The sequence below is a fragment of the Amia ocellicauda genome, chromosome 7 (genome assembly GCF_036373705.1).
Source record: "Amia ocellicauda isolate fAmiCal2 chromosome 7, fAmiCal2.hap1, whole genome shotgun sequence".
NCBI lineage: Eukaryota > Metazoa > Chordata > Actinopteri > Amiiformes > Amiidae > Amia > Amia ocellicauda.
Window position 1 is genome coordinate 3,602,849 of NC_089856.1, and position 27,266 is coordinate 3,630,114.

The following is a 27,266-nucleotide window of genomic DNA, read 5'->3' on the forward strand; positions in this document are numbered from 1 at the left end:
AAGCCAGTTTAAGATGGGATCTTTTCTGAAAGGTTTTCACTCATGAATTCACGGTTTCAGGTGCTTTCAAAGCCTGTCTGGGCTTTGGGGAAAACGTGTGCTCCGTGTTGGGGCGTGGTTGTGAATGATCAAAGTGTGTGCGTGTGTTCTGGATCAAGTGCTCCAGGTGGGGTCAGAGGAGGCAGAACACAGACTTCTAGCAAGAGGGAAACTGGATTTATTCTAAACAAAACAGGCATGTGGCTGATTAAAACAATCTGTGCCTTTTAGATAAACGGGAGCCGTGGCCCCAGAACGGGTCATTGTGAATGCCAGGCTTGTATCTAGAGCTTTTGACCGATAAGACTTGCCCGAGGTGATGTACCTTTCCACTGGACAAGCTTCAGTTGTGACAGAAAGGCCGGGGTCTGACGAAACACGACTCGGCAGCTGAGCTCATGGGGACTGATGCTCATGAGAGACTATTCCTATCCGGTCATCTTTGGCTGGTTCAGTGTTGAGTTCCCCTTGTCTGAGGGAAACTAATATTGGAGAACAAGAGCAGTGCGTTTGAGACAGTAACTGAAGAGCTGGGTCAGTTTGGTCATTGGGTCAGACAGGATGAGATTAAGCACAACCTGTACTGTTTTTAATGTCTCGTTCCACTGGTGGTTTAATACCAATGTAAGTCTTGCACTGTGATGGGCAATGTCTATCAACACTTCTCACTTAAATTAACAAGAAATAAAAAGTTCTGCATTACCGAAGCTTGCTCTGAACACGCGTGTTCTTCTGCAGTGCAGCTGTGCATTTGGTCAGATTTCCTCAACAACAACCAAACACACAACCAAACAAACTAAATAGTTTCATCATGATTGTGTTCTCTTCTGACCGTGGAGTCAGTGGAGCGTCACTGTGGTTTTAAAACAACAATCCTGCACTTGGGAGGGGAACCTAAGTGCCATACCTCAGTGCCCCACCGATCTGTCATCGCAGAGTCAGGACTGCAGGGCGTTTGTGTTCCTTTATGTAGCGTTATGTAATGGATCACGTCAGGATTGCCGGTTATGAAAGCAGGCCACCGCTTTCATCAAAGGCACGACTCAACGTAAGGCACTGCCACCAAAGAATTTCACCTCGGTTTATTGTTTTGTTTTGCTACTCCTTTCCAAGTCAGGACATCCACGTTTTTTTCGTGCAATTATTATAATTGTTATTATTGTCCCTTAACACAAAAGCAAATATGTTTAGTGGCACTGAAATCGCAAATTATACCTACTTATGTTAATGTAGTCGGAGTAGCAGGCACAACCGTTTACCAGTCTGGTGCCTTCTTAATCTGTCTGTGGCACAAGTTCCCCCTCATGCCAGCCTGCTCTACTGTGTAATTATTCTCCGATGCCCTCCTCGCAGAGCCACAGCCACACACACACACACACACACACGCACACACAATGCCTCAGCGTCCAGCCAGTTGATTTTTCCATTCCAAGGAACAGGCCAGGCTGCGCTCTTGATACAGAGCAGAGGGCAAACTGCACACTGATACACGATTGGGCGGTAGGTGCCCGCAGGTTGATGAATGCACAGACTTCCATCAGACTCACAGTTAGCCCCAGCGGCCCGGCGTTGGAGCAGAGAGGGTTGGGTCTGCTTTAGGAACAAAGATCTCTATGTTCCTTTTGTTCTGGTTGCTTTTGTTCAGTAAAGATCTAAAGGTAAAGCTGTATTCCTGGTTGTCAGAGCTCAGCAGCATTTTCAAATCAATGTTTGCTTGTAATCAGTGTTGTTTTCACTATGCAAACTTCAGTGGCAAAGAGTGAAATTTCTTCAAGGGGGGGTATTACATAAGAATAGCAATCAATGGTGGGCATTGGGCTGAAGTCTCATGCTCCTACCAGGCCGAGGATCTGAAAGCACACCGTTCTGACTGACCTGAAGACAGCAATGTCAGCTCGGGGTTTGGAGTGAAACTCCTGAGCGACTGTGCAAAAGAACATGTGGCTTCCAGACAGGCCTAAGCTGAAGAGTGAATGCAAAAACCGTCTGGACAGTCCGTGCCTGTATCTCCAATTACTGCCTGACTTCAGCTGCCATTGCAGGTGCAATAACTGGATCCATAGGCAACGAAGAGGCAGCCCCTCTACACTAAGTGGGTACAAATTGAAAGCATTTGAAATCACTTACAGCTCTGATCCCCGTTTTGGTGCTGTTTGCAGAACCGTCCTTCCCTAGGTGCTGTTTCAGTGACATTTGTGACCTGAGATGTGCTGGTCATCTTTTGCAAACCAGATCAAGCAACAACAAAAATCCATCAGTGAGGTTTAAAATCGAATGCAAATCGGCACCTACAGTTACCAAGAAAAGACCAGGCGACTGAGCAGCAGATTGAGGCAGAGCTTATTTTAGTTTCTTGGTTCAACTACGTTTATGATTTATTGTCATTTTTTAAAAACAGAAAGAAAAGAAGAACAGTATATAGATTATATATATATATATATATATATATATATATATATATATATATATATATAGCCATAGCATGCTTATGTAAGGAGGTTAAATGCTTTTGTTTAATGCATGCCTTCGAAGTCATTACCAGTTTAAAGCTGTGACACACTTGCCAATCCCAAATTCTGTTTAATTCTTGCCGCTGTCATGCGACACTGGAATTTGCCTAATGCAGGCCTGCACTCCGACCACAAACACACCTATTCCAACCTCGCGCTTTGCAACTCACCACAATCCCCTACACTGCACTGCTGCACACTGCCCTGTGTAATTCAGCTTTGTGGGGGAGGACAAGGCACGCTTTACCTGGTGCAGAGCAATGGACAGGTTTGAAAACTGGGCAGACCTCTTTCTTCCCCACATAACATTACACAATTGAAAAAATGGCACCAAATCTTAAACTGTACCTGATCCCCCACCTCCAAACATGTGTCAGACACTGAATCTTCTTTGTTTTCTGATTTATGTAACACAGGACTGACATGACACAGAGTAGCAGCACAAAGCAGGGTTGGTATGTTATCAGTTCTTTGCCATCAGATGAACCGACTGACACCGATCACATCACATAGTTTTAAAGAAGCAGATTGATGATTGGGGAGGGGCTTCCTCAAGCACTGAAGTCAAGGTTTAGCTGTTCAGGAAAACAACATGGGTGCCTGACAACTGACATATGATAAAAATGGGCTGTTGACCCTAGTAAAGCTCACAAATGCATAAAATGAATCCATCATCTAGACCTTTGATAGATCCCTGACCAGCTTCCACCAGGTGAATTGGACATTTACTCCATGCATTAATGATGGTAAAAGAATCTAGTCCAGAAACCAGTGTAAAAAAATTACCTTTGTGTTCTGAATGATCTGGGCCTGATTTGTTTCAGTTTCTTGTTCCTGCAAATGCATGTTTTTATTGTTTTTCTATGTTTTTGTTTGTGTTTTTTAAAAAAGTCTTTGCTTGGTTCAACCCTGGCACTTAAATGCATATGGATTATCGTCCATCGTCCTCCTACTTCCTCCTCCTACTGTAGAATAGCCGACACACAGAGAGAGGGTCAGTTTAAGGAGATCGGAGGAAGCGGGCATTGCAATCTGCGGTGTTGGTACTTGCTACGGATTTCATGCTATACTTTTCACTTCTTAATCCCATTCTGCCTGCAAACAGTTCCCATGCTGAACTCCTTTTCAAGCACAGAGAAGTGGGTGGAAATATGAAGAAAAGACAAATCCCTTCGCAATGACAGAAATCACATGGTACAAACTTTGATGCACTGTTATATGCCTGGGGGAAACAAAATCAAGGAAACATGCACCATGCAAATATACCATGGTGATTTCTTAGAGGCAGCATCCAGTAACAAGTTCATTACAATGTCTGTTGTTTCCCCTTGGCAGCAGGACTGACATTTTAAAGAGAAATGCATTCACAGCTCCCTGAATCCCATGGCTTTACTAATTCACACTAACAAGTTGGCGCTGGTTGCATCCATTATATAATGTGTTTGTTAATAATTGCTGATTTCTCTTGAAGTTATTTGCCATGCAAATTAACTCTTGAAAAATAGCTTCCAGGGAAACATATGGCCTTGTTTCTTCCTCTTTCTTCAAATGATTCTCCACTAATATGCTATTCCCTATGATTTTCCATGGTCAATCAGCAATAATAATAATAATAATAATAATAATAATAATAATAATAACAGCATTTAAATGATTAAGAAGAATTTATAAAGTGGGGGTCTGCTAACAATGGCGCACAACGATCTTCGAATGTGCGACCCTCCAGCGCCGCGGCGCACGGATTGATCTGCGACGTGGTGTGCGTGGAGGATCCCGCACATGAAAATGCACAGAGAAAACAGAGCATCCGTGGTGGCACCTGTTTGCAAGTGTCCGCAGCGCATCAGTGATGTTGGCAATTAAGGCATCCAGACCTGCACACAACTATACTGAGCCAGACGCAGTAGTCCTCTGCTCCCGCCTGGGGCTATAGAAAAGCCAGGCCGGGGTTTTTCTGCACATTCATGACATTCCTTCATGTGTTTTCTTAGTCCCCATCATGTGGTGGCGTGATTGTATCGCCTCCGACCTCCTGTCCCTATCACCTGCTCCTCACACGCCTCCTCTCCCGGCCTAACATGTCGGCCTGCCTCTCTGCGCATCTGCAGCGCCGATACTGCGGCCGTGGTTTCAGGCTGTGTACGTGTGGCCCGGACCCGAAGGACGTGATTCCACGCATTGTTTGCGCAGGTGTCAGTCTCCGTGATTAATGAAAGCCTGGGTGCCTGGCCTGCAGCACCAGGCATACTGCCCTACATGCATGTTGTTACTGGATTACTGGGCTCGACCCAGCATGCAGTGCACTTACACTTAGATGCTGTTATCATTAGAGTCAACACTGTGAAAGGCGTCCTCGTCCTGGGTTTGAGACACGGGTACCAAAAGAAGTGCAGAACTGAAAAACCGTGTACATCAACAGAGCAAATTATACACAACAGAGATAATGCACATCATTATGCGTGCGACTTAATGTGCTTTAGGCTCCATATAAGACAGACCCTGCTTTAGACCATCTTCAGTTCCAGATGCACAGCACTGAAATCTGTGGGTTTTTCGAGATTATATCCTGTCGTTACTAACCTATACTAGTGTGCTAATGCTAGTAGGGGCAGATGTAGACAATTTGCATGTGTAGTCAGTTTTTAATCTCGTTTTTTATTAGCTTTTAAACAACAGTGTATTGTTGAAATGTTCAATCATTCGTTTCATATCCGGCTTTCAAACAGGACAGGAAGTCCCTCCCCTGCCGCTGACCTCATATCCGCTGCGATCCTCGGAGGGCAGAGGGCGGCAATGGACGACTGAACCCCTCGGTTTTTATTTCATACCTAATTCGAGATCTTCACTCAGTGCATTTCCAGGTCGATACCAGTGATGGTGCTGACAACACCTACATCTGTTCTGCTGGCATGGGGTGCTGGCACAGGTAAGTAAAGATACAAAGTTAAAGCGCCGCCAGTGTCATTGGAGGTGAAGAAAAAACGCGTCGCCAGACTCGCTCCTGAGCTCACAGTACCGCTCGTCTGCGTTCAATTATCCTTCATGTCAGGCGAGGCTTGGCCCAGGCTTTCCTGATGATGAAGTGCTGTGATGCACGTCAGTCAAATCTATTTTTATCCATGTATGTGTCATGTATGTGTTCTGTATTATGAGTACACCTAGTATTTCCATAATGCAGGTTCAGCCCAAAGCAAATCGGCTCTCAGTCAACCAGACCCCGTAACCCCTTCTTTCCCCATGTAATTAAATCTATAAATCAATCCCCATGAACGTAATTAACAGTGTAACATGAGACCAAAGCTACGCTATACATACACACAGTGCAAGCCACATATATCATATAATAAAAATGAGAATTGTGGTGGCAGGTGACTGGTTGTGTGCTGTGGTGGTCATGTGGGTCTAGGTGTTCAGTGAGCTGTGCGTGACGTGAAGATCGGTATGTGTAGGGTAGGTAGCTTGGTAACCTGTTCATGTATTACATATGGCACACCCTCTTAACTTAAACTATTTTGAGTCACACCGATCTTGAATTCAGCCAGGAATGTATTTTAAAGAACTGTTAATTCAGTTATTGTTTCAGTTTTCTCAGTGGTGGCCGTTCACACGCCCTATCGCCTGTCACTGCTGGTGAGCTGGTTGGGAAACACTTGTATGTGTGTGTATGTCGACCGGACAGGGCTGGCGGGCCTTGCCTTTTTGAAGACAACGGGTGGATACACCAAATATAGATTTGATTTTGATTTTTCTTCTTTTCACTCACTTTCCATTTAGTTAATTGATGCATATAATCCATTAACATGTCTATTTTTGAAAGCACTCTTACAGCATTGTTTCACACCTGCCTAAAACGTTTGCACACTACTGTGTATATATACACACAGATATACCACTGAAACTCATTTGGGACACATGACATGAGTGCAGAGCCCCAGCACGCTATCTGAGATGCAAGGAATCCAATCCCACCTCTTTTGACTTTGTACCCCACTGTCATTACCCTGACATTGATTTTATCCCCTTGGAAAATCCCTCAGGGATCAAGCCTGGCTCCAGGCCAAACTGGATGTCCGAGACCATATTGCAGATTTGAACTCAAATAGTAAGTATCTTTGTGTCTGTGGCTTGTCTTTGTCAATAAAGGGGAGATTTTTTTATATCCACCACTCACCTGGACTTGCAAGAATGACTCCAATAGAGCAAGCTTGCCCCTCTCTATTGATGCATCCAACCATGAGAGGTGCTGGCTCCCAAAATGAACAGCGAAGATGCTATTTTAAGTAGGATAATTTTCACCCATGCACATAATGACAATGACAATCTGTAATTACAATGTGAGGTGATTCTGCGTTTTGCAACCCCAGCCCCGGACAAAGCTGATTTTGTAGTGCTATCTGTAATGTTCCTCGGCTGTTTGGACGGAGCTTGCTAGTAGGGGTGTAAAATAACACTGAGGTGATTGAAGCTAAACATTCGAGGACAGCTGCAAGAGATGATTGAAAGGCTAGGATATTGTTTGTTGTTGACATAACTGACATAACAGCAATTTTTGCCTTTTGTTATGTTAAGTTCGTATGCCAGCTCTCCTTGTGAAGGCAAGATTGGAATAAGCCGGGGAATCTTTTCTCCCCAGTCTTTAATTTTTCACATTTTACTGTCACTAATTTGGATAAGGAAGTAAGTAAATGGCAGAATAATCACGTGTATGAAGAAGTGGCTTTGTGTTAAACTGCGCTGATATTTTTGGATGTCCTGAATTTACTGTCAAGAGTCTCAGACTTCCCAGTTCCTCCTTCCCTTTTAAAACTGAGGAAAAAGAGCTGGTGACAATCTAAGCTCCAGAGAAAATGTAGTGGTTGTCACAGTGGCAGCCTCTTCCTAACCCTTTTAACTGACTGGCAATGTTTATTTAGATTTATGAAACCCAGGGACTTTTTATTGTGGTCTCAGATTGTTTATTTTGTTTCCTCTTCCCGTTTGATCTGAAAAGAACTATGACACATTGGATTAATAGAAGTTTACTGAACCTCAAAAAAAGAAAAATGGGGGACTAGGGAAGAAGATAATTTTCGTTTTTTATGTTTTCATTTCATTTTATAGGAACCCAAAAATACAGCCCGGAGAAACGAAACCCAGCCGAACGCCACAAACATCCAAACTGATTCCTGAAGGTGATGGCAATCTCTATACTGTATGTGTGATGTCATAAAGTTCTCCAAATTGATGGGAAATCCTTTGTAGGGAGAGTGCTAATTACTTTCCAGTTTTGCAGGCCCCTTAAGAATCCCGTCTGTGGTAGGCCTCCCCATGTCCCAGAGCCGTGTGACCAACCCTGACCTTTGGCCTTACTCATGGTCACAACCCTTTGATTCGTCGCCTGTTTCTACTCGACCCTTTATAGCATTCCTTTTGGAAGTGTTTGGATTGGAGCTCGAGGGGTATAAGTAAAATTATAATATTTGATTGGAGAAAATCTGTCGCCTCCATCTGCTGGCCAGTTGTCTCGGTGGATTCCAAGACTGATTTCGATTCCACACTGTTTTGGAGCCTAACAGACTCGGTTAGGGAGGTGCTGGGGGAAGTTGCTACTTCCCTTGTGTTGGCAAATTACCTATTTTCTTCCTCTTTCCCACATTAATAAACGTTACCTGATGGTCTTAAAAAGTGGTGGTGAGGCCTGGTCCTGGAGTTTCTTTGGGTCTTCTGGTTTGTGTTCAACCTTTTTTTTGTAGAAGAAAGGGATGTGGCACTAAAAAAACATACATTTCCTTGACTTATTGTCTTTCCTAAAGAGGCCTACGAGATGTCCTGGACTGTGGAACCTCCTGGACCAGTGACGCCCAACACTGGTAAAGTCACACGCTCCCCCCACCAGTCTCCAGGTGAAGACGTGACATCCTCAGGTACAGCTCAACACCTTGTTCTCCTTTAGCAGGGGTGGAGCAACCAGAGCCCCCAGCAGCCAAGTTTGTCATGAGGCGTCTATTTTTGGGTCAACGCCGTCTGGACTCTGAACTGGACTTTTCTCCGGGAATCTTGCTGAAGAGCTTCCAGACTTTGGACCTGGCGCATGATTTCGACCCGGTCAGTACCAGCCCGTTTCCACCACAGCGGACAACATCTGTTCGAGTCATAGTCTTGACTCCTCTTGTCTGCCCCCCCCAACCCGTTTGCATCCAGTTTTTGTGCCTTGTCTGCCCCCCCCCCCCCATAAGTTACACACTGAGGGCTATGTCGTAGGCCACACAACCGATCCAGCCACACTCTTCATGCAATTATTCGTTCGCAAATTTCACAAGCGTGATTTATAAATATTAGGCATAGAGGTCGTCAGCTTCAGTTAACAACAGTTTAAAGAAGAAGCGACGATGGTTCTTGGAAATGACAAGGGACACAGGCTATATCATTGGGTAGGGAGAGGAAATCATAAACCATTTTTTCCAGGAGTCTTCTGGACAAACCGTCTCTTTGACAAGCCATGTCCTGTCTGGGTACGACGGGAATGGGTGGCACTTTTCGGGGGAATCTCTCCTTGTGACTTCCTTGTGTTTCCTCTGTGGGCAGATGGCTTTGATTTTCAGAGTGCCATGTGCTTCCACCGAACCTCATATTAATTTCCCATTTCAAAAACAACAACAACAACAACAACAAACAAACAGGTGTTTCAGATGCACCACACTGGTACCCTTTCAGAGGATCTTAGATTTGCTTGAACAGCACCAGCTTAAACAAAGCCTTCTAATAACAATGTTAGTCTCATTCTGTGTGTATGAAAGAGCGGTGTGTTCGAGTGCATTTGTGTGTGTTTATGGGTGTGGGGACGGTGACCCCCAACCCTGTCCTCTCTCAGTACTACCACTTCAGGATTGGCTCTGAGGCCTGGCGCTCTTTGGGCCTGACGGCTTCATGCGGTCACCCTTTGTTCATGTTAATTAGCGTGCCCTTGCTGTCACCCTGTGCTTGCTTTATGTAACTCTGTGGGAGATTGTAGAGGGAAATAAAAGGCAGAGAATAGAATGGATGTGGAGTGAATTGGGGGCCCGACAACATGTTTTCTTCAGCTATATTTAGGCTCATTACGGGAACAATTGGGTCCTTTTTACTGTGGCTCTGAGAAGTAATGATGTAAGCAGCTCCAGCCGGTGAACACTTCAACGTTGGCTTGGCTGTCTAATACCATGGCTTCCCTATTGTTGCCCTTCTGCACAGATTTGTTTATTGTGAAGGCTGCTATTTTAATACAAAGCTAAATGTTTTTTTAATTAAAATTTTATAATTGTGGAGTTTAGTGGACACACTTGGCATTTTGCATTTCGAGGTTTGAAGTAACTATGTGTGTTTTGTGAGTTACGTAATGTGGGATGTAGGAATGTGCTTCTTAACTGTACTACCATACTATGCCATATCTCCTCCTTTATTTTCATTTTTGTTTTGGTGTTCAGAACATTGAACATTGTCTGCTATCGCCATCAAACTAGATCATGCTATTGTGACATCACTGGAATGGTGATGTACTCCTTCTGTTCCACCTCCACCTCTGTTCGAGACCTGCTTTTACCCGACTTATATCAACTGAACTCAGAACTGATATATATGAATAAAACATTAACTATTGTCATGCTTAGTGCAGCTCAAAAACATTAATACAGGACTAACACAAAATATTACATAACAAACTGGAGACAAATTAAACCTAATCATAATGGGTAAGAAAAAAAAAAAGTACAACACAGTAACCAAATCCAATTAATTATCTGATGTCAACATAACACAGATTTTATTGTGTTTTTTTATATAAACATCCGCTGGGTAAACTGTACCTCCAGTATACGGGCACAGCTGCCCTCTCCCTTCCTCTGCCCTGTGTCGGGGTGCCATGCAGGGGGTGACCGCATCTTTTCCTGCTGACTTTATTTTATCAGCCAGGATGAGACAGAAGACCTTTCAATCTGACACTCGTGTCCTTCACCGTTTATTTCATCGGTCAGGACCACGTTTATATCCGCAGCACTTCATCAGGTACCGTCTGAACTGCGCAGCCGCCTCTCTGTCCGGCCAGCTTATGGTTGCGTTCGAGTCGCGCATATCCCCGCAGTTCTGCGCAGATCTGCGCACTGGCTCCACCAGTGCGATCGCTGGGTGTGTGCAGGTCTGCGCAGAGCTGTAGTTCTTCGCAGCCACTCCCCCGCAGGCGCAGCAGGCAGCTCCCCGTGTTCATATCGCGCTTCCGAGCTGCCTGCGCTTCAGTATCGCTGCCGGTATCGGCCCGCACAGCTGCGTCTGACTGCGCAACAAGTGCACAAGTGCACAGAAACGACACGTCTGCCATCCCCAGCTCGGAACGACTCGCAACACGCATTTCTGAAACTCATCTTCTTCTCCTTTTAATTCTACACGTTTAAACCGAGAAATTGTTGATTTTGTAAGAGCTGCTGGGCGAAACTGGACGACCGATACCAGGCTTAATCTACACTTCTGCGCTGCATGTCTGCACGTATAGACATACTTGTGCTGTAATTTAGTCTTTCTATGGATTTCTGTGAAACTTTGGTCCCTGACGATCTGCTTATGCGCTGTCAAAATGTAACCACTGTCCGTGTAGCTGCCGAGTGAGTAGAGCCGTGATTGCTTTCAATTGCTTTTATATATACTTTCTGGGAAATTGAAAACTGCATTTCAGTACTATCCAAGTGGAAAAGGAGGATTAAATAACTACATACCTGGAACACGAATAACAATCTGGAACGAATTGGAAAAATGGGGAAGGAAATAACAATGGTAATTATTTATTATAATTTTATTATCATAGTATGATTGTGAGTAATCTTGGTCATGTCTTCATTTGTATTGCTTGACTTTGCTTTTGGTTCTTGCTTGCTCACATGCTTTACTATACATTTAAGTTTATTTTGGGAGACAAAACATAGCAGTAGGTATTTCAGTCGATAGAGATAAGTGATTGGAAAAAGTATTTATTTTATTGCTTTATGTTTAATGGAGTGACTTTGATTTTCCTGCTTATTAAACTGGCTTCCTAATTGTTACAAGATGTTGGGTGCACACGTGCCAGTGCCAGGGTGCCTGTCTTTATAAACCTCAGTATTTTCCATAGCTAGTTCTGCACATATTCCTTGATGTGGTGTTATTGCTCCTTGCAGTTAAATCCTCGCAGTGTCCCTGGTCTCTCAGGGTGTGCTTATAGAAGAGGGCTTCCCTTGTTTGAGTTCATTTGAACTTGTAGTTGCCTGGCACTTTTTACTCTGAAACAGGGCTCGGCAGTCTCGGGGCTGGGATTGGCATTTGCCTTTTCTATTCTCCTCCAGGTGTACTTGAACTGAGACAGAAATGTACACTATGCTAGGGAACAAGGCAGATAAGGCAGAGTCAACTCAGCGGTCTTGGCCTGGCATGGGGGGCTTTAAGAAGTGCAGTTAAACCAGTTGGCAGGCTATCATTTTCATAGCCACATGACTTTTAAACTGGGTATTTTGTTTCCTAATCACTATAAGAATGCTCTGTTCTATAGCCGCCCACGTTCAGTCAAAGCCCCTTGCAGAGGCGAGGGGCTGGCAGGCCAAGGGCCTCGCCTTCAGTCACTCCAGCCCTGAGCTCCGGTCACTCGCTCGGGATAATGTCCAGTCTGTGCCAGGGATCGGGTTCGAACTGGAAGCCAGTTCCCTGCACCATGTGACCCCTTTGCTCTCCATTTTCAGCACAGGCAATAGCAGTGAGAATCAGATGCATAATGTTGAAGGGCTTAAGATGGAGAAGGGTATCTCAATTCAGGTAGGAGGTGGTGATGAGGGTCTATTAGCACCCAGTCTTAAAGAAGCATTACCCAAGGAACTGAGGACCCATGGACAGGTCCGTAGGGAGATGCTGCATAGATGTGTGGGATCCTAGCTACAGTCTCACTTTATCATACAGGCTGCAGTGAATCGGAGGCCTTTTCTTGGCGTCTAGGTTTGTTTTTGAGCTTATGTAAGGAAGTGAGTCACTTCTAATCTTTGCACTGTGTTTCTATTATTCCGAGCTCGGCAAAAAAAAAACGAAAAAAAAAAAAAACTGGCTGTGACCAAATGCCGTTCAGTTAATCTGTTTTCAGGTATTAACAAAAAAGGTCACTGAGACACCTGCCAAAGTCAGCCTGTTTCAGTACACTGTGGAAATGAGCCGTTGGTGATAGACAGCATTTCTTACCTTTGTGTTCTTGTTGTTTTTAATACAAAGTGATTTACCGTAAATCTGCCCAGACATGCCTGCTCTGAGACTAGTGTGACAGGCGTGAGAGACACAGCATCACTCATTCTGTTGTTAAATACTACATATTCTCCTTTTATATTGATGCAGTTGCCTTTGTCAGCTAGATATTGTTGTCAGCTGCCTTTACCAAGAATGGCCCTGCTACTTTGTTTCCTTAGCTCTGATGCTGCCACCGCCACTGGCTTTGATAATCAAAATAAAGAACCATTTTAAAGAAGTACCAGAGTTTGGAAATGGCACTTTGCTAATTCTGCATTTTCCAGAATAGACCTTGAGTCAGTGTTTTGGTTTATTTTTGTTGTGTTTCTAGCCCCCAGTTTTCCATCGGTTCCAGCTGAGGAGGCAGCTTTAGAAATCCTGAATCATGCATTTCCTACAAGAGCGTTTTGATGGCCAGAAAAATAAAAAAAGGGGAAGGCTGGCTTGCTTTGGTCTGGTTGTTAGCCAGGGCTTTGAAGGGGAGTGGAGTTTTTCAATTCCCTTTTTCAGACCCCATTCCAAATTTCAGTTCCAGATCTCTTTGCCCTTGATATTGGAGGAAAATGTGGAATTGGAATGGAAAAACATTATCATTGCTGATTATACAGCAATATCACATCAGCCTATTTGTTTAATTACAATGATGTCTACACTCTTTGGTACTACAGAAAAACAGCGCTCTGGGTTTTCACGGGAGTGACGAGAGTTGATAATTTGACCTCTTTTAGACTTTCTTTTGTGTCTCAAAGTGCTTTTCTTATGACTTCAGTTCTCCTCCAGGGGTTGAGGTTTTCTCATGGTGAGAGATCCCAGTGTTCGATTGCTGTTCTGTGAAATACAGGGAGGAAATTCACTGAAATTCACCCCCCACCCCCCATGGCAATGAAAAAAAGATGCATTCATATTTAAACATGCTATCGGCTGTTCCATCCCAATTTGGCAATACAGTTGAACTTTTTGGTGTTTTCAGTGGGAGTAGTGTCTTTCTTGGTGGAGGAGGGATCTCGAATCTCCTGTTTTTGAAGGATGAAATAAAGAACCTGCGCAGTCCTCAAAGCGTCGACATGAGTGCTAACCCCCTAGGCCTTTGATAAGTCGAGCCCTCTTTGCATAGGACTCGGGCATCAATGGCGGAGACATGCTAATAGAGTTTTAAAATACAAATGAAATGCAGGGTTGTTATGGTCACCACATGACCACGGCCTGGGATATTAAAATCGTGTGTTGCTACTGCTAGGCACTTGCCCTAGATCTTTCCTTTTCGTTTTTTCTAGTTTGCCTCTGTGTATCTTACATTGGGAGAGCCATGGTAGAATCCACTCTCTTCCACCCTGTATGAAGTGGTTTGTGTAAGTGCTCCTCATACGTACTTCAGTTCTTCCCCTGGGATATCAAGGTGGGGGATAAAACAAACTGCCCATTTATCCTGGTTTTAATCATAATTTTTGATTAATAGCTTTCTGGGCCATTCCCAGCATTAGTAAAGCACAACGTCTTGCTTCAGTGACATGTGATGCATGCAACGACCCAGACAGCAGTTAATTCACTGACTGAGATTGCCTGCCAGCGGTGGTTTATCGCAGAGCTGAGATGTCATGGCACCCCATACTTGCACGCTGTCTACGTCTGTGCTTTTCAAACATAAGGAAATACTAGGAATATGAAAAAAAAAAAAAAGAAACTTCCCCAGTTGAACCCAGTTAATCTCCCAGCTGTATAATTTTTTTTGTGTGGTACTCCATCCATTAAGAGCCTAGAGGGATTCAGATTTGTGCTGACTCTGTGGACGCCAAGACTTTCTTGCAACCACATGCAAGCCACAAGTTGCTTCATAGTAAAATCTAATGTCCTGGCCTTGTTTTCCTTGGACGTTTTGTTTATTTAACTTTTTCTCCCAGAGCTTTTCATACAGCCTCTGCAATTTGAGTGTTTTTGGTGGCAGCCAGCATCTGGGATTTAAACCTGTGATACTTGTGTAGCTCTCTCCCTCCTAGGCCCCTTTCACAAGGGGGGGATACGGTTGGCTTGACATTAATGAAAAAGGTGGCACCAGATACTGAGTCTGAGATTCACAAGTGGACTCGACTTGGGCCCTTGATTCGTAACTTGTTTGTGTGCGTCTCTCGATACCTTATCCCTCCCCAGCTTCTACAGCAACCTCCGTTGCAGAGTCCACCCCTGCCAAATCAGTGCCAGTCACTTGTGTGAATGCTGGGTAATGGCCAAAGAAAGCTATAAAGCAATCAAGACCACTATCCCACCTCAATATACCTGGAGAAGAACTATGAGGAGTTCCTGCACACCAGAACCCCCTCGTAGACTAAACCAGTATTCCATAGAATAACGTTTATGCTGCTGAGGTTCTTGCTCTCTTAACAAGACTAGGAGGGGGCCGAAACTAAATAAATAACAAGATTTCCCTGCGGTGGAGACCTGCCCCAAGGGAAGCCCTGTCATCGGTTTCCCCCCGAGGCTGTTTTGTTCTGTTGTGCGTAGGAGGTCTGTTGGGCTGCAGTCGCTCTCCAGTCTGGGGGATTAGCTGATCTAAATGGAGAAAACCTGGAAGGCACTGTACTTCCCTCCACTCGGTAATGCCCTGTAAACAAGATTGAAAAGAGACTCTTAGTCGCAAGCCTGCTTTCCTGGAACTAAAATAGGCAAACGGGCCTGAAACCCCGAACCCCGAAGGGCCTGCAATGCATATATCAGAGTCTTGTTTCCAGCTCGGATTTTTTGCTAAGACTGCTATATCTGTTTTAACACGTCCTTATGTTAATTAAAGGTCTCTGTTGAAGTCGCTCTAGTTTTGTCTTTCTTGTTTTTGCTGAGCTCGTGGAAGAATAATCCTGTGGCTTGCCCCCGGCGCTGTCAGCTCAGTGAAATACCAGGGCAGAAGGACACGTGCCTTGTTTCAGGTGTCCTCCCTGCTCCGGGGTGTTGTGCATGTGCTGTGCAACACTGCAGAAAATCTAGTTTCTTTGCTAATACACAATTATGTTTTCACCTACATTCCTCTCACTACTGGGAAAATATGCCCATTGGAGAGAGTTTCAATAATAATGCACTGGATGCAAGATTTCCCTTCTCATTGGTTTTCTGAATAATTGTATTCTTAGACATCTGCTTTTGTAAAGTGACCAGCATGCAAAATATCTAAAAAAAAACTTTCATAACCAAAAATAATAAAGAGAGTCTTTTCGAAAACTTATCATTAAAAAGGAAAGCTAAGAAATCTAGAACTTTTGTTGCTCTTTTTCTACTAGAAGCTGCCAGCAGATGTTCTAAAAAGGCTAACTAAATTTAGGATGTTGTCTTGGGGACTTGGAGTGTGTGTGTGTACACACTGAAACCAGGCGGGCTGGGGTTTGTGTTGGAAACACCTTTGAGCCGTGCACTGTAGCTACGGCCTTGTGAAGGACGCACTGTGGCACGCGATTCTGCTTGTTTATGGTCAGGGAAAGCGGGAGCCGGTTCTGCACACCGGCGCCAATGTTACAGCGTGGACTGAAGCAGAACCTGTCTTGTTTCAGTGTGTGGGAATCATTAAACCCAGATAGACGTGCTCACTGGATCTCCGTGAACCGCTGGTATTTAATGGGTACAGATACAGCACTTTTTTATTCATTCACTCGATCATTCTGTTTTAAAGGACACTGAGTCCACTTAAATAACACCTGGCAAGGTTGCTAGGCGAGTGAAGTAATCTGGTAGACAATGGCAACTGTTGCCTACCTTTATTCCCGCCCCTGACGCACAATGCACATCTACCCTGTTAGATTTCTTTTTTTTTTCTCCTTTAATCTGCTGACTTGGCCGTTCTGCTGCTGATTCTCCGTTTCCAGTGGAACATGACGTTCGTTCAAGATTGTGCAGATCAGATCTGGCCCCCGTCGTTTACTTTTTTCTCATGCGCTGCGCCAGCTTTCCCTCCATTTGCAAACGCAGGCTTTGCCATTCAAATCACCCGTGTCCCATTTCGAGGGCAGCCTGATGCGAGTGCACCGAGACGCTCCATTAAAACCAGTTCAACCTGAGCCGGTTTTAATTCCTCTGAGGGCTGAAGCCTGATCCATGTGACCCTGAGCTTGGTGTTCACTGCGTGTTGTGATTTATTACACAGGCTGTTCTCTTAAGTGCACGCCATTCCATGACTGAACTGTGGGCGGCTCTCGGCCATTTAGAGCATTCTTCTCTTCAAAGGAAGAACGTGTGACATTGCAGAGAGAAAAAAAGTGTTTACACTGTGTCGAGGGAGACTTAAACTTTATAGTAATTGAAGGTTATTTTGTCATTTTAGAGCTTCACTGGTGGTGTTTTCTTATGGGGGAGGGAGGTAGGGAGCGACATATGTAACACTATGCTGGGGGTGAATGTTTTAGTGTCCCGTGGTTCGAATTAACATGATTCCTCTTACGCAGGTGTCTTTGTCGGTGTCTTCAAGTTCCAGATCACTTCTCTAACCTCTTTCTCTCTCGCTCGCTCTCTCTCAGAACCCTGTGCAGGAGTGGGGTGAGGAGGTGGAGGAGGGCGCAGTGTATGGCGTCACCCTGCGCAGGGAGCCCGTGCAGCCGCCCGAAGAGGGGGAGGCCCAGTCGTGCTTCAACTTCATCCAGTACCGGACCACCAAGGTGCGGCGGCTCAAGGGGGCAACGCTGGACAGACTGGTCACCGAGCTGCTGGAGCCCGGCGACGACGCCGACTTCGCAAAGATCTTCCTCTCCACCTACCGCGCGTTCACGGACACCAACACCTTCACCGAGCTGCTGTTCCACAGGTATGGCTCCCAGACTCTTCATTCCCCTCTTTCTGTTAATTTCCAACGTTGGTGACCGGTCTGCCATTTTGAAATGAAAAACGATCCTGTTTTCTGGAGTCGCCTCGCTGTTCGTTTTGCCTCAGCCTAACTGACAAAGTTAGACGGAGTCCTTGCCAAAAATATGCACTTGTGCATGCGGAAGAATTGAATACAGCATGAAATACACGTTAAAATAGGCAGTCTGCTCTCAGCCGCTGCACGTGCAGCTTTGGGTGTTAAACAGGTTTGTGAAATGTCTTCACCGGAGGCTCCAAGACCTTCAGAGCATTTCTCTAAATGTCAATGCCTGGTATGACAGCGGTGTTGTATAGTTACCTAGTGTTTACCAAGATGCAGCACTAAAGACTTCCTTGTATCGCACTTCGGCATTCCTAGACCTGATTTACTGACCCAGTTTCTGATTTTTGTATTGCTACAGGGATGACACCACTGTTGACTTTGATGACAACATCTGCCAGATCTACCCAAAGAAGAGGTGAGGACGTTCATTCAGCCGATCATATGACCCATCACGTGCTTTGGTTTCAGAGCCTTTTCGTAGAGTCGGCCTTGCGGATTGTAGCGACGTTTCCATCTTCTCCTCGTTTACAGTAGAATCTGTGCTTTCTTATTTTTTGTTCCTAATTTACTCACTCTGAATTGATTGCTGATGTCTTGCTCGTGGGACTCTATGTATTAACAGTGCGGTTATCAGTGTTTTGTCTTGGGCTGAATATTTGTTCCTCTGTGAAATGCTGCCTTGGGTCTGATATACACTCCCACTGAATTTTGATCCCTCTTTCTTGTCTCTCCCCTCAGCAATCTGATCCCTGTGATCCAGACCTGGCTGGAGGAATACAGCAATGATTTCCGCGACCCCCCCCACTACCCCTGCCTGAAGCTGCTGCGCGTGCGTCTTCGCAAACGCCTCTGCTTTCGCCGGCTGTGCCAACGCGTCGAGGCCCTGCTGAAGAAGTTCCGTGGCGAAGGTACTGACATGTAAATTAAATGAAGAAATGCAAAGATTGTGACGCTTCTTTCCCACTTGGGGGGGGTGTTCTCATTTGGAGGCTAGCGAGAGCTTTATGAATTCGGCCCGCAGTGATATCCGTTATTAAATCTGTCCACCCGTTGCTTCCCCACAGAGACCACCAAGAAACACCAGGCCACCGTGGGCCGTCCGGAAGCCGAGTGGGACGGCAACGAGGAGGTACGCGACTTCCTGGACTTCCCCCCCGGGGACGTGGCCGAGCAGCTCACCCGATTGGACGCGGTAAGCATGGTGGTGGCCATTCCACTGACGACAAGAGCAGAGCCAGCACTCTTTAGCAGTGCTTTTGGGTCACTAGAGACGTGGCTGTGTGTAGCAGAAACCCTTTCAAATGGCTGGAGATCTGAGAAAGAAAGGATTACGATGGCTTTCTATTGAATTTTGGCGTCTCTAGGTTCTCTGCGATCTGCCTCTTACTGAACACTCTCTCCGTCTCTGTCTGTCTGTCCTTCAGGAGCTGTTCGTGAAGGTGCTGCCCTTCCAGTGCATGGGCTGCGTCTGGTCCCAGCGCGACAAGAAGGAGAACAAGCACCTGGCACCCACCATCCGCGCCACCATTGCCCAGTTCAACCGAGTCACCAACTGCGTCATGGGCACCCTGCTGTGCCAGGGGGGCGCCCCGCGGCCCTGCGACCGCGCCCAGCTCATCGAGAAGTGGATCAATGTGGCCCAGGTATGTGTCACCCCGGCCAGGTTTCACTTGCACCCCCTGCACAGCCGAAGGCCTTCTCTTTCCCGTTCCCATCCTCGCTCGTCTAACCCAGTGCGTCTGTGTCGTCTGTGTGCAGGAGTGCAGGCAGCTGAAGAACTTCTCCTCCCTGCGGGCCATCCTGTCGGCTCTCCAGTCCAACGCCGTCTACCGGCTGAAGAGGACCTGGGCCGCTGTCTGCAGGTAAAGCATCCAACTGTGGGAGTAAAGAAAGGCTAAATCCCCTTGGACAGTTAATAAAAGTGCCATCGTTGCCCAGAGAGTGGCCCTCCGTCCATGTGTCCATGCAGCTGTAGAGCGTTGGGACTGCGAATGCTGTGTTTCCTCATGTTGTGTTTTTCTTCCTCCGCCTCTTTCCAGGGACAGCATCACGGTTTTCGACAATCTGTGTGAAACCTTCCCCGACGAGAACTGCATCCCCAGCTGCCGAGAGATCGTTGAGGTACGGGTTGCTTCCTCAGAGTCTCACCCCCCCTTCCCGTGTAGCAGTTTTGGGTTTTTTCCACCGCGAATCGGAAAGCGGATGCGCCTGCCCTGGTCTTAATGCGATCTTCACCGGCCGGTTAGTCCCTCTCGCTGCCCAGAGACATTGACTCTCCTGTTGTTCTGTGCTAGCGGAGCATGGTGGCACTAGACAAACACTGTCCGTCTGTGCACACATCGCACTCGGCCGTCCCTTTGTGCCGAGACGGACAGGCCCTTACGTTACCTCAGCAACCCCGGGGCTGACGTCCGACCCGAATGCTGAGATTCCTAGTTTCCAGCTCCCTAAATCCTGGAGAGGCCAGTAGTAATAGCACTTCAGACTAAATGGCCCCCTGAAAATAACAGTAACCCCAGAAAGGGTTAAATATCTGCTCCCATATCTGTATTTCGATATAATCATAGTTTGGGGAAATAATCTCTTAAGTTTAATGATTAGCTTGCGAGGCATTGTGGTAGGACTGGGGTGGGGGAGGAGAACGGAAAAAGCACGATGTAAAGAAAGCATGAAGCAATACTGGAAACCGCGCTGATTAACGGCTGTTGTTGACCATTATGGGCATTAAAAGTACAGTTCAGAGAGTCCCGTACAGGCTGAACTGGGCACGTCTGCTCTGCTTTCCCTGGCCGGTTTATGCACTTGGAATTGAGTCAGGCGGGTGATTCCCCACATTAATTCTGTGGGAACCGGTCCGTGATGCAACATGGGGCGAGTTTGCTTGTACTAAGGTTCTCATTTGCCTTTGCTTTGCTTTTTCACAGGATGGGAGGAACTCCCCGAGCGAGGACGAGTCTCCCCAGTCCCCTAAACGCTCCACTGCATCCCCACAGACGGTAGGTCCCAGGGGTCTCTCTATCTTCCGCCGTCAGCGTGTGACCGAGGCGCTGTGTGTGGTTTCTGTAGTTGGGGGGCGGGGGGTTAAGTGCCTGTTGCATAACTGTACAAATATATATATTTTAAAAAGAGAAAAATAAGGATTTGGACACGGTTGCCAGCAGGAGGATGTTTTCCATCTTCAGTTCTTATCAGCGATGGGGGATCTGTGGTGTGGGCTGTTTTCCAGCCACCCGATATCCCCTTCTTCAGTATTGCGCACGGGGAACGACTCTCCATTGACGTCATTGTCACTGTCTCCCAAGAAAGCTGACGCGATGTGGAGGCGAAAGCATTTTTAGTTTCACTCGCACACAAGTCTTTCTTCTCCTGCACAACCAGGAAGTTCCCATAAACCAGTGGAATTTGACTCCCTTTGTCACGAAAGAATGAAAACCCGACCTCTAAGTACCGCGCTTCTCTCTCCTCTTCCCTCAGAGCTCCAGCAGTGTCAACGTGCCGTACCTGGGTACCTACCTGACAGTGCTGACCATGCTGGACACCGCACTCCCAGACACTCTAGAGGTGAGACGCCAAGTCAGGGGCCTAAAATCTACCTAGGGTGGTGGGCAAGCATAGCAATTATCCCTGAGGACGTACATCTGTAAAAGCATGTTTTATGTGTCTTGTGTATTCCCTCTGGCTCATCTCTTGCTCCCGTTCTCCTCTTTCCCCAGGGTGGGCTGATCAACTTCGAGAAGAGAAGGAGGGTGAGTGTCCCTGTGTTTGTCCCCTCACTTGACTTTCTCTTTTAGTGTCAACAGATTGGAAGGAGAGAACAAATAGTGCCAGTTGAAACCCTTTCACCACTCTGGCAGTGCTATCTAGAATACACACACTGCGTGACGGGGTGTATTGCTGTAGACCTTTCTAATGGAGGATCGAGTCCCCGGGCTTTAACCCTTGGTCTGCACGCTCAGCCAGAACATTTGAAGAGAGCAGCTATTACCATTTTAGGAGGCCGTACCTTTTTTCAGTTCTTCAGAAACTTGTGTAATGGAAAGACACGAAAGGGTTGAGGGGCAGCACATTGGAAAATGTAGCCATAAGAAAGCCTGCCGTGTAAAACCACAGTCAGTTAAGACAGATTAAACCTTCAGCAGGAACAAATAAACGGCTCTCAAACTAGTGTTTACAGAGGATCCAGAATGCCATGTCAGGTGGAACGCATCTCTTTGAGCCAGAAACCAAGTGATAATTGGACTTGATAACCTGCCAAACTTCTCACACTCTCTCTTGCTTCCTTTCCCCCCCAGGAATTCGAGATCTTGTCCCAGATCCGACAGCTCCAGTCTGCCTGCTCCAGATACAGCCTCAGCCATCACCCCCGGATCGCGGACTGGCTGAAGAGTCACAGGCTGCTGAGCGACCAGGAGAGGTGAGGGATTGACAACACCTGTGTATAATCCCAAGTTAGCAGGCCTCCCTTTGTGACTTCTGGGTTCTTCCAGACCAGGGTTGGCCGATCGTGGGTCTGGAGAGCCTTCTGGGTCTTCGATACGAACCCTTAGCTGAGCCAATTGTTGGGCGGTGAGTTCAAGGTGTCCTGATTTGCCTCTGTTCTTCCCTCAGCTATGACCTCTCCTGTGAGCTGGAGCCCCCTGTGGACACCTGCCCTGGCTCCCCCAGCTCATGGAGTCGCCGTCTGATGGCCAAGAAGGTGACCTCGTAAGTGCCTGCTTAAAAAAAACACAACAAAACAAGCATTTTCTGCACTGGTCTGTAGACGCCCTGATGGCCACTATTGTCACGGTCACTGTAGATGTTGTCTAATGAGACCAGGGCTCACTGTGGTCTGTGACGGCAGCGGCGATGGTTTTAAACGCAGAGCAGGTGCTGATATTGCAGATTGGTTTTTGAAATGCATTTCTTGCCCAGTCCTTATTCTTCGTCATGTTGTGTGGACAGGCGGCTCACGGTGAGCGAGGGATGTGGGAAGACGAACCCGGACCAGATCAGCGTTTCCTCCTCGGGGTCCAGTGGATCTGATATGGAAGATCTCTCCTCGTCCTCCTCCTCGTCCTACTCCCCCTGCAGAGCCAAATGCAAGGTACCCGACATGCTTTGCTTGATTCCTGTAGCTCAGAATAAAGATCGGATAAAGATCTTTGGTGTTCGGTGTCGGCTAGCTTCTCTTTCACGTCGGCTGAGACCATGGAATTGAAATGCCATGGAGGCTAGCAACCCGAGGAGGTCTCCTGCATCCCGGTCCTCGTCCTCACCTCTCATCCTCCTCTCGTCTCCACACAGATGCTGTCCAGCTCCTGCCACGACGTGGCCGAGGAGATCTTCGTCCCAGCCAGCTCGTCCAGCTCCTCCTGCTCCGGCTCCTCCGGCTCCAACTCCCAGCCCGACCTGTCGGCCGTGCCGCGCCACCTGCAGCACAAGCGGTCCGTATCCATGAACTCGCTGCCCATGTACAACCGACAGGTGGAGGACTGCTGCGTGATCCGCGTCAGCGTTGAGTGCAGCAACGGGAACCTCTACAAGAGCATCCTGGTGAGTGCTGGGGGAGTTCAATTGGTTCACCTAATTGACTTATTAGTTCAGATAACGAATGAGCTCAGACCACAAGGGCTCTGGGCTTTCAGATGGGATTAGATGACCTAGCTTTTAAGAAGTAGAAGGTTTGGTTCATAGCCCGTATGAGGGGTTTGTGCGCCCCGGCTGCTCCGGCGGTTGGGTTGTGAGCGTTGAGGAAGCATGTCCCGGGGCCAGCCGTATAACCGTGTCTCTCTCATCCCTGGGTGCTGCGCAGCTGACCAGCCAGGACAAGACGGCCCAGGTGATCCAGAGAGCGCTGGAGAAACACAACTTGGAAAGCAGCGGCTGCCAGCACTTCTCGCTCAGCCAGGTCATCTCCCAGGACCGAGGTGAGTCCCCTGCGAATGCCAAGGCCCGCCTAGAGGCTAAGCACATGCGTGTGGGGAGTCCCATGTTTTCCAATAGAAATCGGGGATCACTAGCATGTTCAAGAACACTTTCATTGACCTTGTGACACACTGGTGTTGGAAATGGCGCGCTAACCGAGCCCTGTGCCCTGTGTCTTGTGTTCCTGTGCAGAGCTGCTGATCCCGGACAAGGCCAACGTCTTCTACGCCATGTGCACCACGGCCAACTACGACTTCATCCTGCGGCAGCACTGGCGTGGGCACGGGACTCCACAGGGCTCCTCCACCAGCCCAGCCTCACAAGGCCGTCCGGGCAAGTGATGCGAATGGAGCAGCGCCTCCCCGTGGCCCGGAGATCACGCAGCCAGCTGGGCGACCAAGAAGGGATAGTGCTCCTGATGTAGCAGAGCTCCAGATGGAAACTTTGTTTTTGTACGGCACAAACTGGATCCAGTATTGAAGTCTTCAGTGAGATGTTTGTTTATTTATTTAAACAAAAAACGTTCTAAGTAAAAAGGGTCCCTCGTCATCAATTCGGATTCAGAAATTGGGGGACCCTCACCACCCAGGACTGAGAGATCACCCTGGAAGGGAAACTGTGAGGGGAAGTTGTTTGCCTTTTCGGTACAATGGACTAAGTCCTCTTAGCTGGGCGAACGAGCAGACAAAGCTAAAGCACTTTTGCAGAACTGTTCCGCAGTTGTGTGCCGAAGTGTTGCGGAGCTCTCGGAGACTGAGCTCCTGACGTGTTACAGCCAGTGGGATTTGTGCAATATGAGGTGTTGTGGGCTGTATCAGAACAGAGGGGCTCGGATCTTGCTGGGGGAACTTCACCAGCGTGAACACTTGGTCTTGGTCTGAGTCAGGTCTGCGATCGGATGGGAGATGTGTCCCCCCAACAAGCAGAACTGGACAGTTTTACAGGGAAAAAAAATCTCCTTCGAGCAGAATCTGTAGGGAATTTTGACTTCCTTATGAAAAAGTTGTTTTAATTTAGTTTAAGCTTATTTAGTGCATCTGGGGGGTCAAGACCATTTACAGCACAGAGGTATTTTCAATAATTGTAGCTGTTCAGATGCAGCTGCTTCCCCATTTACATCGTGTTTCTAATTAACTTTATGAAAAATGCCATTGTATGCGCTTCCCCCTTTTTAAAGGGAAATCTGACGCATGAAAAGAAGTTGGGTAACTTGAGTATCTGAATAATATTTATTCTCCCATGAGATCTTTGTGATTCCCCCCCCCCATGATATAGCTATTTCACCTTGAGGGGTGCACTGGAGGAATGTTCCTCATCTCTTGGTGGGTTGTTTTCTTCGCTGTGCTGGAGTAGATTCGCTCTTTGTCTCGCCTTTGCTGGAGGCAGGCGACGACCGCTGTAGATTCGGACTTGCTCTGCTGCATTCCAGACCAGGCCCTGCAAAGAGCTGTTTTAGTTTTAAACAAAACAAAACAAAACACTCATATATATGATAAAGTACTCTGCTGCATGGAACTATCATTTTGATTATTGGGATTGTTTACCAGGAGTGATTGAACCACGAGATATCAAATATAACCACGCTATTAGTAATGGCATGGTCAGATTTTATATATTGAGTATTACATGGCGTACGCTCTGCCCCGAGCGCCTGTCTCTCTGTCTCTCTGTCTCTCTGTCTCTCTCTCTCTCTCTCTCTCACTGTCACGGAATGCTGTGTAGCAAGTAACTGAAAAACACAATCCCAATCATCATATGGTGGTTTCCATGCAGCCGTGGTGTCTTTCTATGTGGTATGTTGCATTTCAGTGTTAGACCTTGCAGTGAATACAGGAATATGTGTGTTTATACTATATTTTGTATATTTCGTGGTTATTAGATCATATTCCACTGCAGGTTAGGAAAACAACATAGGACTGCTGGCGTGTGGCTGGCCGGGGTTGGGGGTGGCGAGGATGAAGGGGTCTGAGGCAGAGTGCATGGTGGAGAATAGGTAGTAGAGGGGGAAGATCAGGCACAATGCATTGGGATCCTATTGTGTGGAAGGATGTTGCAAACCAAATTACAGAGGAGCACTGTTCCTCAATCTCGTATCTCCTGCCTGTGACTTTCCAGCTTGGCTTCAAAAGAGTTGCAGAGTCTGGGGTGGACAGGATCCTTTGAAACTGCAGTGTCTGCTGATGGGGTTGGGCTGGGTAATTGGGCACCGACTCCAGACTCTAAAGAGCACATGGGTAAAAGACAGTGGAAAATTTCACACATCCAGCATAGGTGGACTCGACCACCTATGCTGGATGTGTGCATGGTGTGTTTTCACAGCCTTCTCATATCGGTGACGGAAATAGATCTTTTGGGAGGTGTATGTGGTTAAAAATAGACGTAACCCTCGCTCTGGCCTCCAGCGTGATGGGCACCCCCTCTGACCGACCCACAGAGAGCTGTGACGTCCCCACTGCCATTGATCTACGCAGAGGACGCTCCCTGTCCTGTATCGCCAAGCAGGTTCTGTCACAGTGACCTGAAAAGCACAATGCCGGTGAAACAACAATAGAAACCCGAGGCTCTCACCAGATTTGCCATCCTTTTAAATAACCCGGCCCGCCCTTCTCCCTCCACCCAGCCCCAACAACTCTGACGCAGGTTGCTGCTAAATATAATCGGCGAGCTTTTTGGGAGCTTAAAATAAGCTCCCAGGGAATTGAAAACCCATGCGTGCTACATCTGTGGGGGCGGATAGGCGCTCTGAGAAAGCATCTTTTTATTTTAAGTGCGAGACAAAAGTGTGAAGTCTCTCGTTAAGCTAGGAAGATAGGAATCCTGTATCAGAAACCGTTCTTGCTATTTGAGCGACAGAAATAGACTACCAGATTAGCTGACGTGTGAATAACATCCAGATTGTCGTCCAAGCAGTCGAAGCCCAGAAGGCTCCCGGCTCCCTGCACGTCCACTAAAGAGAGTGGAAGAGTGATTTTAGAGACCCGAGACACTGCACTTTTAAAAACGGTTGTTTACGTACAGTTCATGCCACCTCCGATTCAGTCGGCTCTCTCTTGGGTTTTGTAGTTCAGACCTCACTCCTGCCATGCGCTGACCACCCCCACCCCAGCTGCCTACCTTAATTCTGTTCTGTTGTCACGGGTAATGAAGAAAGTTTGTTGTCTTTGTTTTTTAGTTGTTTTTGTATTAATTGTGCTTAAGGTCGGGTCTCATCAAGGACTTTGTGAACGCGTGCAAACAGCCCAGGTTCCTCTGCAGGACCCCAGACTAGCACCTGCCGCACTTCTGTTTCACAAGCACTGCACGTTGTTGACGTTCATTCAGAGGCCTTGATGAAACTCGCCTTCAGCATCTCTCTGTTTAGTACACGTGTCTGTGTTTGTTTTTCGATATACATGTTTAATTTAAGCACTTAAATTTGTTTTATCTGTCAATGTATTTATAATGTATAGTATATTAGTAATTAATAAATGTTTATAAATTATAAATATCTATTCTCTACAACTGGTGTCATTTTTGGTAATTGTTTTATTAATATGTTTAACATTCATCTACTGTGTAAGCAGAGACTAAGATAATGACTGGACCCATTTTATATACAACTGCTACAGAAAATGTTAAAGCACATATTGCCCATTTAGTGCAAATCATCTCACTGAAAATAAAGCCGCAGCTACAGGGGGTGAATTCAGGTG

The 27,266-nt window shown here is 46.7% G+C and overlaps 1 protein-coding gene across 1 annotated transcript; it reads left to right on the forward strand.

Moving 5' to 3' along the window:
* The first annotated feature begins 10,771 nt into the window (after nt 1-10,771).
* Nucleotides 10,772-27,051, forward strand: LOC136752553 (ral guanine nucleotide dissociation stimulator-like 1). Its single transcript, XM_066707974.1, has 17 exons — nt 10,772-11,327; nt 17,282-17,565; nt 18,026-18,082; nt 18,406-18,575; nt 18,732-18,859; nt 19,092-19,310; nt 19,426-19,529; nt 19,707-19,788; nt 20,592-20,663; nt 21,142-21,228; nt 21,381-21,413; nt 21,960-22,081; nt 22,276-22,371; nt 22,612-22,753; nt 22,954-23,202; nt 23,462-23,576; nt 23,767-27,051. Exons 1-17 carry the CDS (start codon nt 11,307-11,309, stop codon nt 23,913-23,915), a joined length of 2,130 nt encoding a protein of 709 aa, XP_066564071.1. The 5' UTR covers nt 10,772-11,306; the 3' UTR covers nt 23,916-27,051.
* Nucleotides 27,052-27,266: the final 215 nt, after the last annotated feature.

Excerpts from the sequence above, each read along its gene's own strand:
- LOC136752553 (XM_066707974.1), top strand. The coding sequence starts at position 11,307 with ATGGGGAAGGAAATAACAATG. Across the intron at positions 11,328-17,281 it reads TGGGGAAGGAAATAACAATG|AACCCTGTGCAGGAGTGGGG; the intron begins GTAATTATTTAT and ends GCTCTCTCTCAG. Across the intron at positions 18,083-18,405 it reads CAGATCTACCCAAAGAAGAG|CAATCTGATCCCTGTGATCC; the intron begins GTGAGGACGTTC and ends CTCTCCCCTCAG.